Source organism: Gopherus evgoodei, chromosome 7 (assembly GCF_007399415.2).
Source record: "Gopherus evgoodei ecotype Sinaloan lineage chromosome 7, rGopEvg1_v1.p, whole genome shotgun sequence".
Taxonomy (NCBI): Eukaryota; Metazoa; Chordata; order Testudines; family Testudinidae; genus Gopherus; species Gopherus evgoodei.
Window position 1 is genome coordinate 29,822,098 of NC_044328.1, and position 18,687 is coordinate 29,840,784.

Here is an 18,687-nt window from a genome sequence, read left to right on the forward strand (position 1 = left end):
GTGGGTTGTTTTAATTTATCAGTTTGTTCCATTACTTTTTTTTTTTTTTTTTTTTTTTTTTTTTTTGTCTCAGAGTCTGTTAGTACCTCAATTACCAGAAAACAGTAGATCCACAGTAAGTATCCTACTAATATCCTCTATGGTATACACTGAGGTCAGCAAATCAATTAACTTTTTCTGCAATATCCATACCCGCATTAATGGCTTCCTTTACATCCTGGTAGCCAACAGACCTACAGATTCTCTTGCAGGTTTTCCACTTCTGATATATTTAAAAAAGTACTTGTTTGTTTTATATCTTAAAGCTATTACTCTTCAAAATTCCTCTTCATACACCTAATTTTCATTTTATATTTTACCCGCATAGTTTATATTCTTTCAGTTGGCATCATTGGTCTTCACTTGCCATGATGATGTCAACTTATGGCACTGCAAACACAGACAGTGCAAGATAGCTTATCCTATTCTGGATGTGTTAGTATACATTTATCCAGAGGGTACCAAAGGGATTACTTTTGAACTGTTTCAGCTAACTCTACGATCATTAACAAATTTATGTTCTTTCACAATATGGTACAAGATTGAAACTAGGGATGGGAAAACTTAATTATGTCATTAAATAAGAATAAATTATATTTTAAAGTATCCTTCATGACTGTGTTACATATAAAAATAATAAATTATTAAAACAAAACATTACTTTGGGGGATTGGAGGTTTTTAAGAATTGGTTAGATATATATCTGCCAGGGATGGTCTCAATATACTTACTCCCGCCACAGCAAGGGGAATGGGATAAATTAACTCTTGAGGCCCCTTCCAACCATATATTTCTATGATATTAAAAGCCTTTCAGGATAGACATAGTGCTTTATATCATAAGGATTTGATGTACAAAACAGCTGTTAAAAGACAAGTCTTTATATCCTGTCCTTTTCACCATTGAAGAGGAAGTGGTCTGTGCTGTAGATTACAAACTTGTGGATTAAACCCAGCTATTAACCCATGTAAGGATGGATCCTGGAGAAACTCTAGATTGCAAACCATAGCATTTATGAGTGAATTTGGATGTTGTGCTAGTATTGTTTTTACTATTGCATTTTTAGTGTTTGTAGTTGGGTTTATCAGCGCAGCCCTTTAAGAACAGGATGTGACTGACAGAGTCTGTTTGAGTTGGAGTGTTTGTCCTCACTGCAGTTAGCTCAAGTGATGTATACTTGAATTAACTTCTGTTGAGTTAGCTTGACCACACCGAAAAGCACTTAAACTGCGGAGTGATTGGATCAGCAGCACAGGATAGCTGTGTCCTACTGTATTACTAGCTTAAGCATCAGCATTGCTTGAGTTTCAACCCATACCCCCTGATGGGCCAGCTGGCTCAAATTTAAATAATCACTTGAGCTAGAGATTTGGGTGTGCGGATGGGAGTGAGGTTAGGGGGAATACTTGAGTTATACATTGAGCTAACACTGCAATTAAGACAAGCCCTTCATGCCAGGTGTGGAAGATTATGCCTGCGTTCCCAGAAAGCAGAAGATTCTGCCTGTATAAACTAAAACAAACAACCCACCCACCCATATACTAATCATTCCAGAAAATCAACCTAGTTCTCGAATGTGTAACACTAGCATTTATCGGGACTGGCTGTCTCAGGATTTTGCTAATAAGCTATAAAGCCTTTCACCTGTAGGTCACTCATCTGAATCCTGTTTAGCTCTGTAGGGATTAGATGTTGTTTCATATAATGGAAGTTTGATGACTCCTACGAGATAAGTTTGGTAAGCCTCAGTTCCAGCTCTCACATTAGACACTCACACTTATGCTTTGCATTAAATTGTAAGCTCTTCAGGACACCGACTTGTGTTTGTACAATGCCTAGCACAATGGTGCCCCAAACTCATTTGAGGCCTCGAGTGAGAGATCCAGCTGCAAGGAGGGAGCAAAATCACCATACTCATTCTAAATTTGTGAAAGCTGGCAACACTGTTAAATTGTCACACACACATTGGGATGCAGGCAGGGATTCAGAAAGCAGAAGAGAGATTAAAAAAGCATGATTTAATCTTTTTTTTTTAAAAAAAAATCATGATTTGCAAGGTCTGATTCATGATTTTTTAACTTTTGAGGTTGACAGTACCGTAACTGCCATATTGCTCTGTCATATGAATGGTCAGTATCCGCTAATTTCTGTAGGCACTGTTGCATCCTGGATGGAAAGGGATTGAATTTCATGAAAGTCCAGGTTTTGAAGCAGCAGCAAAGACAACTCGGTTGCCAGATCCCATAACTAGACCATGCAGATTCTGGTTTCTATAAATTACCATGCAGGGTTTGTTCAATGTTAATAATGAAATCCATTTTCACGACAATTTACGGGAGAAAAGAATGAGAAATGGTATAAACATGAACAATTCTTGTGGCAAACTTTACATAGTAGGAACTTACCCTCTTTCTGGCTTGTCATGAGCTGAAGATGATGGAAATTAATATAGAAACCAGGAAGATAAGACATCAGTGATGTATCTGAGAACTCTACAATCAAGTAATTTAGTTCCAAAATTTGCTTGGATCCTCAAAAGTTTAGTCTGAGTAATGGAACAATTCCTCCATCTCTAAATATAGTGTACAACATACAGGGAAACAATGTTACACTGATAGACCAGTGTGCTACTTTAAACTGGAGCATTGTATTAAAAATTTTGACAGAATCCCAAGCTAACCACTACTGGAGTGTCTTCCAAGAGCATCAGTCTTGGCCATGATCATACCCTGTTCAACAGAGCTATGTCTCCTCTCACCTCTTCAGCAGAGTTCCAGCTCTTCAAAGTACAGGATGCTGGAAAATAGAACCCTGCCATTCCATCCAGGTCTTACTCCAAGAAAACATTTACAATTATACTAACATATATTGTAACTTTAAGTACTACACAAAAGATTTTGGGGACTCTGTGGGACTGCTTCCGGACCCTATATGTCACTCTGGTAGCATATACGTGATATTAATGCACTGCAAAGAGCTGAAGGAGCATCGTAGGGCCACTGTAAACTAGATACATTTTATCTAAACCTTCCCTTATTGCTGGGTGAAATATACTCAACTTCTCATAATTACTTAAAATAAGTTGTGCATATATTCAATGTTGGTTTCCTAGTAGATGCTCTCTTTTTTAATCATTATGCACACATTCAGCCAGGACAGTTGTGTACTATGCTGTCATGGCAGCCCTTCATCATTCTGAATACTTCAGTTCACAACTGGTCACCCTCTCTCCACACTATGTAAATCTCTGCTCCTTTGGGGCATCAGAAGCCTAGCCCTACAAACATCACTATGAAACAATGACAATGCTGTATCTCTGTCTAACTAATATATTTCTAAGGTGCTTAATCACATTGTTATATAAGGGTTCTTGATATGCAGGCTGTCACTAAAGCTGTAGTATTTTTAGGGGAAGAATGGAATGACCAACTAGCTTTCTACCATAATTATACACAACTATGCAAATGATTCATTGCTAATAATCAAAAAGCAATTAGTGATGTCAAGATACAGTGACACAGAATAGACAGTAATCTCTTAAATAGACACTATATAAGGTAGATCATATAGCCATCTGCAGATTAATCATGTGACAGACCCAGAAGCAACTTCATAGCTCACTAACATCTGAGGAACCAGCTGCTGTAACTGGAAGAATTCTTTCCATGGCTGTGCATCTGGAAGCAAAAGCAGTGGGAATAGTATCCTCAGCACCTTATTGCATCATGTATTCCCTACAGCTTTCACTGAAATGTGAAAAATATAATATTTTATAAAGCTTTGGAAATAAAGATCTAAAGAACAAAAGTTGTCATCTAAATATATTAAATCATTGTATCATTAAATAATTAAAATATAGATCTAAGTTACTATACTTTTGTACTCTATTGTAAATGATGAAAACTGAATATTTAAATACAATTACTTTAAACAATGTTCTGATATTCAATTTTTTTCAGACGGTCCTGTCTCAGTAGGAATGAGTATGGATATAGCAAGCATTGATACAATATCAGAAATAAACATGGTATAGTAGCTTTGTAATATTTTTTATCTTATTTAAGTTAATGCCTGTTGTTTTACAGACCGCAGTAGTTTAGTTTTGAGATGGCTTTCCTTCTTGTTCAACCAACACCATGCCTTGGATATTAGGAAATGGAACCTTATATTTAAAGGACATGAAGTAGTTACCTTATGATAAGATTGTGCCTTCTGTAAGTACAAGTGCAAATCAGGTCCCCCATAGATCAACAGCAGTTAGATGTGTACTTTACACAATATTCTGCCATTCCAATGAGTGACATACATAACAACAGTTATCTCCTGAATGAGACATTTCAATCTCTGTGCATTTGAGAAAAATAGCCATATATGACCATTAGAAACCAGTCTCCTTCTATTTAACCATAGCAGAAATCATACTATTATTCTTACCATGTGTCTCAAACAACCATTCATTCTAGCTATATTTCATTATAAAAAACCCACGAACGTTGAAAAAAAGGAGACAGAGTATACCTTTTTACTTTATATAGTTATTAAAGGTCTAATCCTGCTCCCATTGAAGTAAATGGCAAAACTCTAATTTCAAAAGCAGTTAGTCTGGGTCCAAAGTTAGGATCTTACTAGTTTTTTCAATATCAGACTTAAAATTAAATATACCTTTTAAACTAAATTTTTATTGCTGTGTATTATCACAACCATTAGAGATTTGAATCTGTCTACAAAAAATAAATATCAACCCTTTCTGTATTACTACATACTTCCTTACATGTATCAGTATGTCAAAAGAGTTAGAAACAATGCAAAGATAATGTAATATAATGGCAAAAGCATTCACCTTGTTAAAATCAAGCATTGATTTTAAAAGTGGCTTATGAATGGCATGACTGATATACAAAATAAAATGTTGTATTTGAATCAGGGCAAAAGGCGAGCTGAGCATTTGATGAAATGCAAAGCCTTGATGTCTTTGGCATTATTAAGTTACCCTTATCATTCTGAAGGTGTAAAGTGTGCTATTGATTGGTTGAGTTCCCTTGATTTCCAATTACCCTTTCTTCCTTGACCCTTATACATTTGAATATGCACAACTCTATTAAAATGAATGTCTTTAGTAGTTTACATGAGCAAACAGATGTTTGTAGTATTTACATAAATTACCCTGAAGGTCATAGATTTACAAAGCCAGCTATGTCTGCGGAGAGTTTGGCTGACAATGCTTGCTATTAGAGTCTGTTCAGTCATAAGGGACTAAATCCATTAGAGACTACACTTATTCATTGTCAGCCTCACATCAAATGACCAGAATTCTCAAATGCTGGAAAATTTAACAGCAAGCAAGCTAGTAAAACTGGTGACTTTAATGCCAATAATTAAGAATTAGAATTGCAGAGTCACAGTCTGTTATGAGTGACCCACAGCTCTATTTCCATGTATTGAGGAGAGGAGAAAAAAGGACAAAATTTCTCTCAAATTACTTATGAAAAACAGAAGAATAATTGTTTATTCATTGTGGCACTTTCTGTATCTCCTTTCAGGATTACACAGCTACCATATTTCTTAGACAAAGATGGACTGATGAACGACTTTGTTTTGAGGGTAATAAGAGTTTAAGTTTAGATGGTCGTCTTGTAGAAATGCTTTGGGTACCAGACACCTTCATAGTAGACTCAAAGAAATCTTTTCTTCATGATATCACTGTTGAAAATCGTCTAATAAGGATATATCCCAATGGAACAATCCTTTATGCCATACGGTATGTATACTTCATAAGCCATATTTACACATAACTTCTATTTACATTTTAAATTATTCAGATTAGCACTATTTGCTCTTAATCTGGTCCCAGTTTAGAAATTTTTCTGCTTGTAGATATCTACTATATATATATATATATATATATTTTTGCAGTTCTCTATAAATGCAGGTATTGTCTGACTATACCGAAAGAAGGACAGGAGACATTTGACATGGGTTTAATCAGGCTGCAACTTTATTATTAGATGTCTGGGATTACCTGGCAGATAAAAGTGTACAGTGCAGGTAACATGTTTATTCTATGTAATTACCCAGGGGGCTTTTACCAGCTCCCTCTCTTTTTTCCATCTAGGTCAGGAGTCATTAGGGGGTCACCAAATGAAATTAATAGGCAGCAGGTTTAAAGCAAACAAAAGGAAATATTTTTTCACATAACACACAGGCAACCTGTGGAACTCTTTGACAGAGGATGTTGTGAAGGCCAAGACTATAACAGGGTTCAAAAAAGAACTAGATAAATTCATGGAGGATAGGTCCATCAATGGCTATTAGCCAGGTTGGGCAGGGATGGTGCCCCTAGCCTCTGTTTGCCAGAAGCTGGGAATGGGCGATGGGATGGATCACTTGATGATTACCTGTTCTGTTCATTTCCTCCGGCGAATTGGCCACTATTGGATATTGAGCTAGATGGACCTTTGGTCTAACCCAGTATGGCCATTCTTATGTCCCTCCAGCAAATCCATTGCTGGGACCTGACCATATCCAGGGGGGCTTCCACCAGCTTCCCCTCTTTTTCCATCCCGGTCCCTCCAGCAAATCCAGTGCCTGGGACCTTACTATCTACCCCACTCATAGGAGGGTTAAGGTGGGCTATAAGAATGGGTAATTGGCTCCCTGCCTTACCAAGCATAGGAGTCCCCAGCAACCCCCCATTTGTTCCTTTAATGAACACCTCTTTTTATGTCCTTTTCCTAGCCCTTTATCCAGTCACTGTATTCCTTCCCCATGGAGTACCTGCACTGGACATCCGCCACAAGGAGGAGCCAGCAATTAGTTTGGCTGCCTCCTGCCCAAATCCAGTCAGATTCCCAGACATCTCTCACTGCTCTCTTTTATTTCAGCCAAAACAAATGGTCTCTAAAGCTTTAGAGAGAAACCCCATCCTCTCTGAATAATTTGCTGCCCCACTATGCCCAAATTGCTGAGCCTTTTATGACCCCAAGGGATTTGGCCATCCCCCCTGTTAGCATCTGTCGTGCCTTGTCCACCCAGGTGACATTCCATGGCTCCCAGCCAAACCCTGTGTTAATGCATGTCTTGCAACACAGATGTGCATCAAGTCCCTTCTTGTTCTGGGCTATAATTGAACCCCTTTACACATCCCCAAATAGTGTTGTCCAAGGTGTGCCACATCATGTCGGTGACTGCTGACTGGCCTCTATGGTACACAGCAGTGGCATCAGCTGGTCCAATAACATGCTTCTCCTTCCATGTCAATGCAGGTTCACCCCATCACTAGACCCCAGTTGCCAACCAGCCTGCACTATGTAAAAGGGAAGCTTCGGGCACAGAGCTACCCCTTTTAAAACCTGCATTCCCAAGGGATGAGTCAGCAACCACGCTGATCCTTTTACAGAAGTTTTCATCTCTCTCCACCAACCATAAAACGCTGTTCCCTTCATTTGGCCAGTCAGCCAAATATTCCTTCCTCCCCCCCCCCCCCCAGCATAAAGGTGCAGGGAGGTCACTGGTACTAGCTGCTTGTAGATATTAATGTCAATATTAATTCTTTGACATTGCAGGGGCCTTGAGCTTTGGTGCACCTTGGTCCCTCCTGTTCTTTGCCAGTGGTGCACAGTAACTTAGTCTCCTGTGGATTATAGTACTTTGGTCTAATTGCAGTTGATGGAGTTAGTGAAAGGATGGCTCAGTGATGTTGGTGATCTGTGTTATACAGGAGATCAGCCTATATTATCTGATGGTCACTTCTGGCCTCTGATTCTATGAAAATAAAAGCCAATGCAATTAACATATTAACTAATTGATTTCTAAGTAGATCAGTTTGCTTAGATGTAGAGACTAAATTCAGCAATTAACCTCAGGCAACTCCAATCATTGCACATTACAAATGATCACAGGAAATGGCCCATTACTATTATTTGTTGTTATTTTGCTATAGATACTTTGAAAGCAGAGATTTACATAACAAGTGCAAGATATTTTATTAATAATTTGAACCTAAACTCAATTGTTCCTTTTTTACATAAAGCATCAGTTACCTTTTCCTAGGCATATATATTTGCCCACAAATATTAGTTGAAGAAAGTAGGACAACCCATTTCTAATTATAGGACATGCAATATTATGTACAGTTAATAACCATCTACTTTCGGTTTTTAAAGGATAACTGCAACTGTTGCATGTAATATGGATTTGACCAAATGCCCTATGGACAAGCAGACATGTACCTTGCAACTGGAAAGCTGTAAGAGACTTTATTACTGCTACTTTTATGTAGTTAGGACAATATTTGTGATCTATTTTAAGGGCTTCTAGATAATGTATAACATTATCAAAGAGGGCTGGTATTTACAAAGACTAGTGAGAATTGGGTGACCAACTGCTACTGAATTTCAATGGGATTTGGGTGCCTCTCTATTTTAGGATAATTTGAAAATCCATCCCCAGAACACTGAAACACTAAGGGCTTGTCTTCACTATGAGCTAAATCAGCACTGCTGCGATCAATACAGAGGTGTCGATTTAGCGAGTCTGGTGAAGATGTGATAAGTCGATGGGAGAGAGTCTCTTCTCAATAAAGCGTGGTGTGGACACCGCTGTAAGTCGAGCTAAGCTATGTCAATTTAAGTTACATAATTTATGTAACCTAGCTATCATAATTTAGATTGAATTACTTTCTCAGTTTAGACAAGGTCTAAGAATAAAGAGAAACACAAAAGACTATGAGCCTGATCCTCCATTCCACCACATGCAGAACTCCATAGACTTAGTTCTGCAAGCAGATGATCTTTTTAGTAGAGCTGAGCAAAGGATCTGCAGTCACTATTTCATCAGTTTAGTTGCTTCTTTTTTTCTTTGCTACAGCCATCCTATAGTTCCCACATCAAATTTATCTGTGTGAACTGATCATGAGTAGTTTGTTGCAACTATTCAAGAATTGATATTCCAAACTCAAATCTATTTTGATTAGCTAAGATTGGTCATATATGTAACATGCTATTATTTCTGTTCCCTGATCAGATGAGTGTAACTCTGGTAATCAGAAGGATGATTTGAAACCTCTGAGGGTCTTGAATTTCGCAGGGAGAAGTAGCAGATAATCAGTCAGGGAATTTTAAATATTTAGGCATACAAGACATCCCTGAAGCATCACTCATAGAAAAAAAATAGGTTAGTATTAAGCTTATTGGCTAGGACAGAGTTCAAATTTGATTTTCTCTCTCCCATTAAAGCAGAGTAATTGCATCTACAGTTCTATCAATAAAGGCTGTGGACAGATCCTTGTGTGACTTCTTTAATGGTCTCCATGCCAGAGCCATGGGGATGGAGAGAGAGTCATCAATGGAAAGACTAAGATCTAAATGTTCAATGCTTTGTATGAAGCAGTGTCCTATCCTACATTAAAATATACCACTTTACATGTGAGTACTTGCACAAGTGTAATATGTAATATCCAGGAGTACTTGACTATGCAAGACTAAAACTAGTTTTCTACTACTATTCATGCAAGTAAAACTCAATTGAACAATTGTTCATTGAAAGTGAACGCAAAAAGGGGCAAGAGCACAATTGAATCAAAGACTTTCAAATTTGAGGAAATACTTGTGGAATTTTTTTGCAGTATTTTCACATTTTTACCACTTGTTTTCTGCAAAACAACAGCACACTCCGTCTTCATTTTGCAAATTATTCTACAGGTAATTTCCATCAAGAAGATGCTGTCAAATTTAATATTATGTTGCCATTAAGGGTTTTATCCTGCAAGGCGTACTCACACAAGACTCCCACTAAGGTCAGTGGCAGTATTATGGAGGCCACAATCAGAATTACTAGTTAGCAGAGATATTTTTCCTAAAAAAATTAAAAATAAAATAAAAAAAAAAGACAGAGAGAAAACATATTGTTAAGTCAAAAACAGAATGATGTACTTACATCAATGCCATTGCCTAATGAGTCGTTCAGCAGTTTCTGTAGTCCCCCCAGGAACTTAAAATGTATTTGACAAGGGGGAAAATAGAGGAATTCCCTGTCTAATTGCAAACTCAGATTTTTAGAATCATTCCATCTGTTCTATTAGACAACTCACAAGTATCTCCTGACTAAAGGGAAAACACGGTAATATAATCTAAACTGCTCCCATGGCATTCTTCTTTAGTTTCTGGAAAAATAGCCAAGAACACAGATTGCAGAATGAAAAAGTTTATTAACAGCCTTTAGCAGTGGCAGTCACTTTTTTGTTAAAAGCACTTTAAAAAATTTTGGGGGGGCGCTACAGTTCAATAGTGTTAGTTTTCCTATTGGATAAGCAACACTGACTTGAAGAATAATATTTTACTTCTCTAGATACTGTTCACTTGTAAATATGGTTGCTGGGTATTATACATATATATAACATTTATAGTATAAAGCAAATATTTAAACTAAAATAAAATGTTAGGAATTTTGGTTAAACTATTATGAATATAAACACTTAAATAACATTACAAGATAATGATTATATGAGGACATTGCTATAGCGGCTTATGTAATGAAACACCTTACTTTCATTTGTAATGTTGTTATTTAATTATAGGAGCCAATTGAAAAATGGTAACAAAAATATCAACAAGAACTGTTGTTTTTTTTTTGTGGGTAGAAATCATAAATACTTTGAACCAGTTTTAATAATTCCACAATGAGAAATTTCTCAGTCATTTATCTCCTAGAAAATCAAGTTTCAATTGACTATGAAATTATTAATTATTATTAATATTACTGCAGCATCAATCTCAACTGAGGCCTTGTTGTGCTACACATTGTACAGACACATAGTAAAAGATAGACCTTGCCCCAAAGAGTTTACAATTTCAATCCTTATCGACACTGCAAGTATCCAATCACATTACTATGTTTTCACACAGGCATCTATCTCACTTGCAAATAGTTATTCATCTTTTAGACCTACCTTTGAACAGTTATTCCCTTTTGGAATTTGCTCTTCAACTTCTGTTCAGTGAAGGTCCTTCACTTATTCTTGAGAATCAGGGAAAAAACAGACTCTGAGGAGCAAGGAAATCTACTTATGAGATTCTGAAAACCTTTAGGCCAGGAAAAGTTCCTGCAAAAACCTACTCATGTGATTAACTTTATGCATTGTGAGTATCCTATTAACTTTTTTGGGACTACTTACAGCGCATAAAGAACATGAGAAGTCTGCAGGATTGAGGTATTAATATGGATGTAAAAGTTAGCTCCTCCCACTCAATGTCATTTAAAGAGACTAGAGAATTAAAGAAAAATAATATGGTTTTGTTCCTATCAGTTTCAAAGCTTTTGTCAATACAAACTTTCTCTAACATGTTGTGATATACATAACTCGTGCCCCTACCCTAAGAATAACGTTAGAGTGGGGAAACAACGTAATATTTATATGCAAAATGTAATTTGCCTGATACTCATGAAGCCCCCCCCCGAAGTTCTTTATAAGTGGTAATACTGAAGATTAATATTTTGAATATATTTTGATACCAAAATATGCTCTAAATCTGTGAATTGCTCAGATAGAACTATTGCCTTTCCAAAAAATGGGGACTATTAAAGAAAATAAAAGCCTCCTTTCTGTAGTGTGCTTGCTCACAACTTTCTCAGGCTTCAAGATTTGTTTTTATCCACTGCTAGTTCATTAAGTTAGATGAAACCTGGAATTATGAACATCTGCATTTTTTGAAGTGACTCAAAGCTATTTTGGATATCCGTGTGAACATCACTTTACAGTGAACTCAATATGATCTTTGAGTTGCAGTATTCCACAGGGCAGCAGAGTGAGCAACAATGAGACTGAGGGTCAGGCAAATGCAAAGATGATTGATCTATGTAATCAAAAATAGATATTCAAATGCTTACTCTTAATACCTAGGTGTACATCAATATATTCTCAACTGGACCATATATATGAATGTATAAACTGGCCACTCTCTAATTTAATGTAAAATACACTTCAAAGGTGTTTTATCAATGTATAAGCCATGTACTGATTAATGTATACACAGCACAGTTGAGGTCTGTTATATGATACTTCTCCCACCTTGGGTGCCAATCATCTATGCCAGTTAAGAGAAGCCTTCCCTAAAGCATGCACAACCGGTAGCCTGCAAAGAAGTCTCCGTGTTATAGCATATGTCGTTTATAAGCTCTGCATTTCCAAGCTCCAGCAATTTTCCCTCTTCCTGTCGGACTTGATGGACTTTGCCTTTGAATATCCTATACAACTCATCCTTTTATTTGTCAGTTTACACCAGCTTTTATTTTTCTACACCACCTATAGTATTTCTTTTGAGACCGGGCACTCAAATTAAATTTTCAAATTTTGTCATACAATCGCATTATTTATAATCCAATTTTACTTTTTTTACAAATGGCAAAGGATCATAGACAAACATGTTCTACATAAACTATTTATTATATTTAACAAAAACATTCACTGGTTGGTTTGTCTATAATTACAGGGGGCTATAATATCAATGATGTCCAGTTTTACTGGACCAGAGGAAATGATTCAGTTCGAGGCTTGGAGACACTCCGGTTGGCACAATATGCAGTAGAAGATCATTTTACTTCAGTATCTGAAGCAGTCTATGAAACAGGTAGGAACTCCCTTTGAGAACTTTCCTCTTGAAGTTCAGAATGTAGAGATGAAAGCAGAATGGTGTGAACGAATTAACCAATTTGCCTTTCTTTTAGTATTTGCAAAAATGAAAAATCTCATCCAATTTCATTCATGTAAGCTATATGGCTTGTATGATATTCTTTAGGGAATTTGTAGCCTCTTAGAAAATGCACTCAACTGTTCAAATGTTTACAGTTATTGGACTTCTGTGGTAACATCTCAGAAAGTCACATACAATTTGAAGAAGCTGATTTCAGGCAAAGTTCTGCTCATGCAGCTATTAGCTGAAGCTTATGTTGTATGCTATATGGAATATGGGGAAGAGAGAGGAGGAGGAAAATTGTTTAATGTAACAATGAGGTTGTAAAGTGAAATATTCATGACAGGGAATTCTAAAAGATATGCATCTAAATTTTCAAAAGTAACTAGTGATTTTGGCTTCTGAAAATCAGATATCTTTCAGCTTTCCTTAACTGGGCAAGTGAAAAATCACTAGTCACTTCTGAAAACATAAACCAATATTTATCTCACAGTGTTAAAGTCTTGTACAACTTACAAGAAATGCAGACTTTGCCACTAGGGCTTGTAAGTTAAACAACAGCTATTTGGTTTTGGCAGTTTCAGTCAAACTTTGATAAGCAGAGCCCTGAATAAGCAAAACTGTGAATTACTCTACCTAAAATATCTAAGGTACTATAATTATCATTTAAGAAGTTCCATAGGCAGGGCCGGTGCAACCATTTAGGCTACCTAGGCGGCCGCCTAGGGCACTAGGATTTGGGGGGTGTCATTTTCTTTGGCTGCCCCTGTTGCCACCAGCATTTAGGCGGAGGGAGCTGGGGCAGGGGAGCACAGGGAGGGCTGCCTGCAGCAAGTAAGGGGGGGGCGGCACGCAGGGGAACTCCCCACCCCAGCTCACCCCTGCCCCTCCTCCTCCCCAAGCATGCTGTGGCTGCTTCACTTCTCCAGCCTCTTAGGCTTGCGGCACCAATCAGCTTGGGCGTCGCAAGCCTGGGAGGCGGGAGAAGTGAAGCAGGTACGGCGTGCTCGGGGTGCTCGTGTGCGGATCAGGGGTGAGCTGGGGCGGGAGGGTTGCCTCAGGGCAGAGGGTGGGGGGTGGGGAGCTGCTGCAAGGGGTGCGCCTCAGGGTGGATGGGGGAACTGCCACGGGGGGGCACCTCAGGGCAGAGGTGCGGGGTGGCGGGGTGCGCAAGGTGGAAGTTTCGCCTAGGGCGCGAAACATCCTTGCACCGGCCCTATCCATAGGACTTCTGCAACTCTGATTCATCATAGAACAAAGCTGTGGAAAATATTTCTTTAGCTATACAGACTTTTTGACTGTATAAGTTATGGTGGCTGTTCTGGAGATGCCAAAGGATCTTTCAAAGGGAAGAAGAGCTATCAAACATGCTTTATCCTCCTTGAGTTATTCATTGACTCTTCTTTGTTCCTGTTTTATGATACATATTAAATACTATTTGTCTTATGCACAACCTACCATGCCAACCATAAGGATTTTCTTTATGTAATGACTCCTAATGCACCCATTTACATTGTAATTTGGGACTCTGGTTTATGCTTTCCTAACCCTCATTTGCACACAAATTGCAACTTCTTTCCTCTACTGCATTGTTTGGATTTTATTCTTGAACAACACAGCACAAAAGGAAACACCATGATCTAACCTGAAATATTAACTCAGGTTAAAGCATCAAAGTCCTCCAAATGGATATCAAAATATAGATGAAACACAGAATAGCAGGCTTCATGATCACAAAGAGTCTTGCTACTTATATAACTGGCATCTGTTTCCTTTCCTCCCTTCCATAGCCCCTAGCTAAATCACATCAGGCTCAGTCAAAGGAGAATAATCCTTTAGTGCTGTTCTGCCCAGAAGCGAAGCAGGACCTGCTCACCATTCCAAAAAAAAGAAATCTGTTTAATACTTACCACCTTCCCCTATCACATGTAGGGAGGGTCCAAACTGCAGCAGAAGCACAAAATGGATTCCATTGTTTTTCCGCAAATGGAATAAGGGCAGTTTCCCATTTAAGTGAAATGCAACTAGAGGCACAGTCACATGGACAGACATGTTCTTTTCCCTAAGTATCTCTTGTGGACCCTCTCCCCCTGGTTTCAGTGTTAGCTGTGGAACATTAAACACATTGCAAAGTCAAAAGTCTATTTTACTGTACTTTAACAAATACAGCTTATATTTATTAGAATTTCTCATACCTAATTGTACTTGGGATTTTTCTGTTTAAGAACACAGCAATATGGAGTGCTATGCAGTACATTTCTAACAGCAAAGCTTCTGAAATAATACCATAACCCTCTTAATTCTCTTTTAAACCTTTATGAGTATGGTGTTAAATACAGAGGCTGTTCAGTTTTCCTACAATGTTTCATGGAAGCATTGCAATGTATTCTCTATCCTCTGTTATAAAAATTAGAGGCAAAAAGAATGATTGTAGATGCATATATACAATATTAATAAAAAAAGCATACAGAAACCAAAGGTAATAATTATTTTGCTTTTTACAAACATATATTTGAAAGTATCTTATAAATATTATTTGTGCCTTAAAGGCTTCTGTGAGGCTAGGCAAAAAGCAGTGTATAATTCTTCTTACAAATGCTAAACTGAGACAGTCGCTGGCAAAGCTGAGATTAGAATCTTGCAGTTAAGGAGGAGGTCAATCTATAAGCCTGTCACACAAAAAGCTTTCCCCAAGAGAAGGAAAAAGGGTGGCAAAATATGAAGTGTCGGAAAACAATTTGTAAATCAAGCAACAAAAGCAAATTACATAAACCAGTCCAAGAGCACATTAATAGCATTGCCGCTTACTTTTCATTTTTGTCTGAGTAGAGTGTAGCTTAATTTTGGAAATAGGAAAATTCTGAGCTACAGTCACTTATTAGATTTTTGGTCAATACTTCTTAGCTAAAGTCCCAAATCTGCAAACACGCACATGCTCACCTTTCAGGATGTAAATAGGCTCACTGAGTTCTGTGAGCATCGTCATGTGACTAAAGTTATGCACATGTGAAATGTTTGCCAGATCAGACCTGAAGGGTGGATTTATATTTTTAGCCTTTTTTACATAATCTGGTTTTATTATTCTAATTTAGATAGTATATTCTTTTAATTGACTAGAGACATCTCTTACATTCACAGAACAACAAACAAGGGCATAGAAGAGAATGCTTGTTTGATGCCTACTGTATCCATTTACCAGCTGTCCTTCCTCATCTAGAAGACACAAGGAATGAATTTGTAAAATGTAAAATTGTTTAAAACTAGAGTAGAAATCATTGAAGCTGGTGAAGAAATCCAATTCTGATTTAAAATGTTAAAGATAGGTACATTTGAAATTTCACACAAGTACCATGTTCAGCTATCATTAGCTGGTTTGGGTGGGGAGATGTTGAGGGTTAGGACGAACAAGCACATGTTTAATAAAATATTCACACAGATCTACATCAGTTACGGACTACAGCTGGTTGCACCTACAGAATCAGCCCCGGAGTCTTGTACCTGGCCCTGCAATCCTAACATCCAATGCCCCACATATAAACAGGGCAGAAGGCAAAGCTGAGGCATTGGTGGCCACAGGGGAAGCAATAGTTATTAGGTCTCTCCACTGAATGAGCTAGATGTGTGCTCTCTCCCATTGCTCTGTGGCTGTTTTCCTTTTGACTAACCACTGAAAGAGTGGATGCTCTTGTTGCTCTATTGGAGATACAGGCCCACATCACTGCTGTGAAGAGGATGATGTCTTTCAGCTGGCAGCAGAGGGGTCTCGGGTTGCCCAGGAGGAGAAAGTCAACGTGGGGAAAGTCAGGCTCTTTTTAACCTTGACCTTAGTGTTTCCACACCATACTGCTTCTTATGATCCAGTAGACTGGCTACTAAAAAAAGAACTTCATAAAAGATCCATGCAGATCTCAACAACAGCACAGTTAACTAAGTGTGAAAGCATGTTGCAGCCATACCTCAACATAGCCAAACTACATGTGTAATGATGTGTGGGGGGAAAGTCAAAGGCCTCCACTTTCCATTGTCCATTAACTTAGGGTGGCTTCAACATTGAGTGCTCGGCCTGAGATACATAGGGCCTAACTTTACAGATGGGCTGACCACCTACAATTCCAATGGGCTTCAATAGGAAATATAGATGCTGAGCACCTCTGAAAAGTTGGCCCTGCGTGTCTCAGACATCCAAAGTGAGTGGACATGGTTGAAGATATAGGCCACAGTGTATTCAGTATTCTTAAAACAGAACTCCAAAGTAACAATGTCTAGATAAACAGGAGCTGTATTTCTCTACAATTACGTTCTTTGGTTTGGAATGAAAATCATCATTGATTGTACTTGGGGCAGAGAGGCAGTGCAAAACTTTTGGTAGGTTCTGTTTAAGGCCAGAGAGGGTCTCTGGGGAACCATGGATAGAGTGGCAGTGGATGGTATAGGCGGAGGGAAATCTCTGGACTTATTACATGCCTTGCATGGAGAAAGTACAACAAACACACACTCACTATTAAATGAGAGGCTCGAGAGCAGATCCATGTATTATGCACATCAAAAGGACCAGAAACTCTGCATAGGAGATACAGAGCAGTAGTGATAGCTATTCCGGACCATAGCTGGACCATAGCTGGAACAACAGCCATAGAGAAGCTGCACTGCAGTCCCACAACCCAATAGCCAGGAAGAAGAATGGAGAAACTACTCCTTCTCCAATTTCATTTATTCATTTATCCTAAACAGCAATAGCACATTTTGGTCACATACTGCAAGGCATAATTTTCTGTAGTCAGCTATGTTTGAGGCACCCTTTCAAATGTTATTTAACTCTTCTCCTTGTGCCCTCATTTAAGCAAAAAGCACCACCTTATAAGGCACAAGAGGAGAAGCAAGGGATGCACGGCTAAACCATATTCATGCCTTTGTGCAGAATGTACACCATACATCTTAACTGGCACCCAAGGGGTTTGTATACATATTTCATGAGAGAGAGAGCAGATTGTGCTCTTTGTGCCTGAATGCACACTTCTTTGTGGAATTGCATGGGATAACAAAAGTGCATCTTTAGATAAAGTGCTACACAGAACTCTTTATATGAGTAAATTTCACCAGAAAGAAGACAGGAAATAGCCATGGGCCAGATGCTCCCCTCCACTTACACTGAGCAGAAATGAGAAAGGGAATGCAGAAAGCTGAAAGCAGCATCCCTGCAGAATGGTTCCCTCTACAAGCTTCTCCCACTGCCACTGATTGTTGGGGGCAGAGATGAGGACATGCACATTGAACAACTTCTCCCACATCAGCCAGAAGTACGCACAGTAAGGATTTCAGTTATAGACCAGAACTTTATTATACAATTGAATATACAGGATGATTATCAACTGCCAAAGAGAAATGTTATAGCTTGAGAAGGAAACCTGTTTATTTAATCTTAGGTATATTTCTCATGTGGTGCAGTGACATTCCATACTGATCAAATCATGGTTATGATAGTGATGTCTCTTTGAAGAATCAGAATCACTGCTGGAGACTAGTGTATGGCTTTGGACTCCAAAAGCCAAATTCAGAGACAAATTATAAAATGGGGGTAAGCCGGATCTCTTTGTACTCAGACTTCCTTAGACTTTACACCTGCTTTACCATTGCATAGGGGAGTCTATATTGGTATATGCCACTGAGCCAGAAAAGGGATATGCTATGTTGAGTGAGAACCATTTCTACTTACACCTTCTGCTCCTCACTATGTATGTTACACCCATTTATTTTCATGTAACAATATTATGAATGTAAGTATATGCAAGGTATCTAAATAAGTATGGAGAATTCAAACAATGTGAGGTTGAGTGATTCATACTTGAATTACTCCTCTTGAGTTAGCCTGGCATGAGTGAGAGCCACTGTAAAATAACACTTGATTTGCACAGAGTGATTGCTATCAGCTGACAAATTGTGCTACCTTAAGCTTTAGCTACTA

The 18,687-nt window shown here is 38.2% G+C and overlaps 1 protein-coding gene across 1 annotated transcript in view; it reads left to right on the forward strand.

Annotated features, from left to right (window-relative positions):
• Positions 1–18,687, forward strand: part of LOC115654839 (gamma-aminobutyric acid receptor subunit pi-like) — a 53,188-nt gene that overhangs the window by 19,925 nt on the left and 14,576 nt on the right. The window contains exons 3-6 of the mRNA XM_030569670.1: positions 3,999–4,066; positions 5,580–5,797; positions 8,202–8,284; positions 12,525–12,662. Coding sequence (XP_030425530.1) covers positions 3,999–4,066; positions 5,580–5,797; positions 8,202–8,284; positions 12,525–12,662 — 507 coding nt within the window. The remainder of the gene's footprint in view (positions 1–3,998; positions 4,067–5,579; positions 5,798–8,201; positions 8,285–12,524; positions 12,663–18,687) is intronic.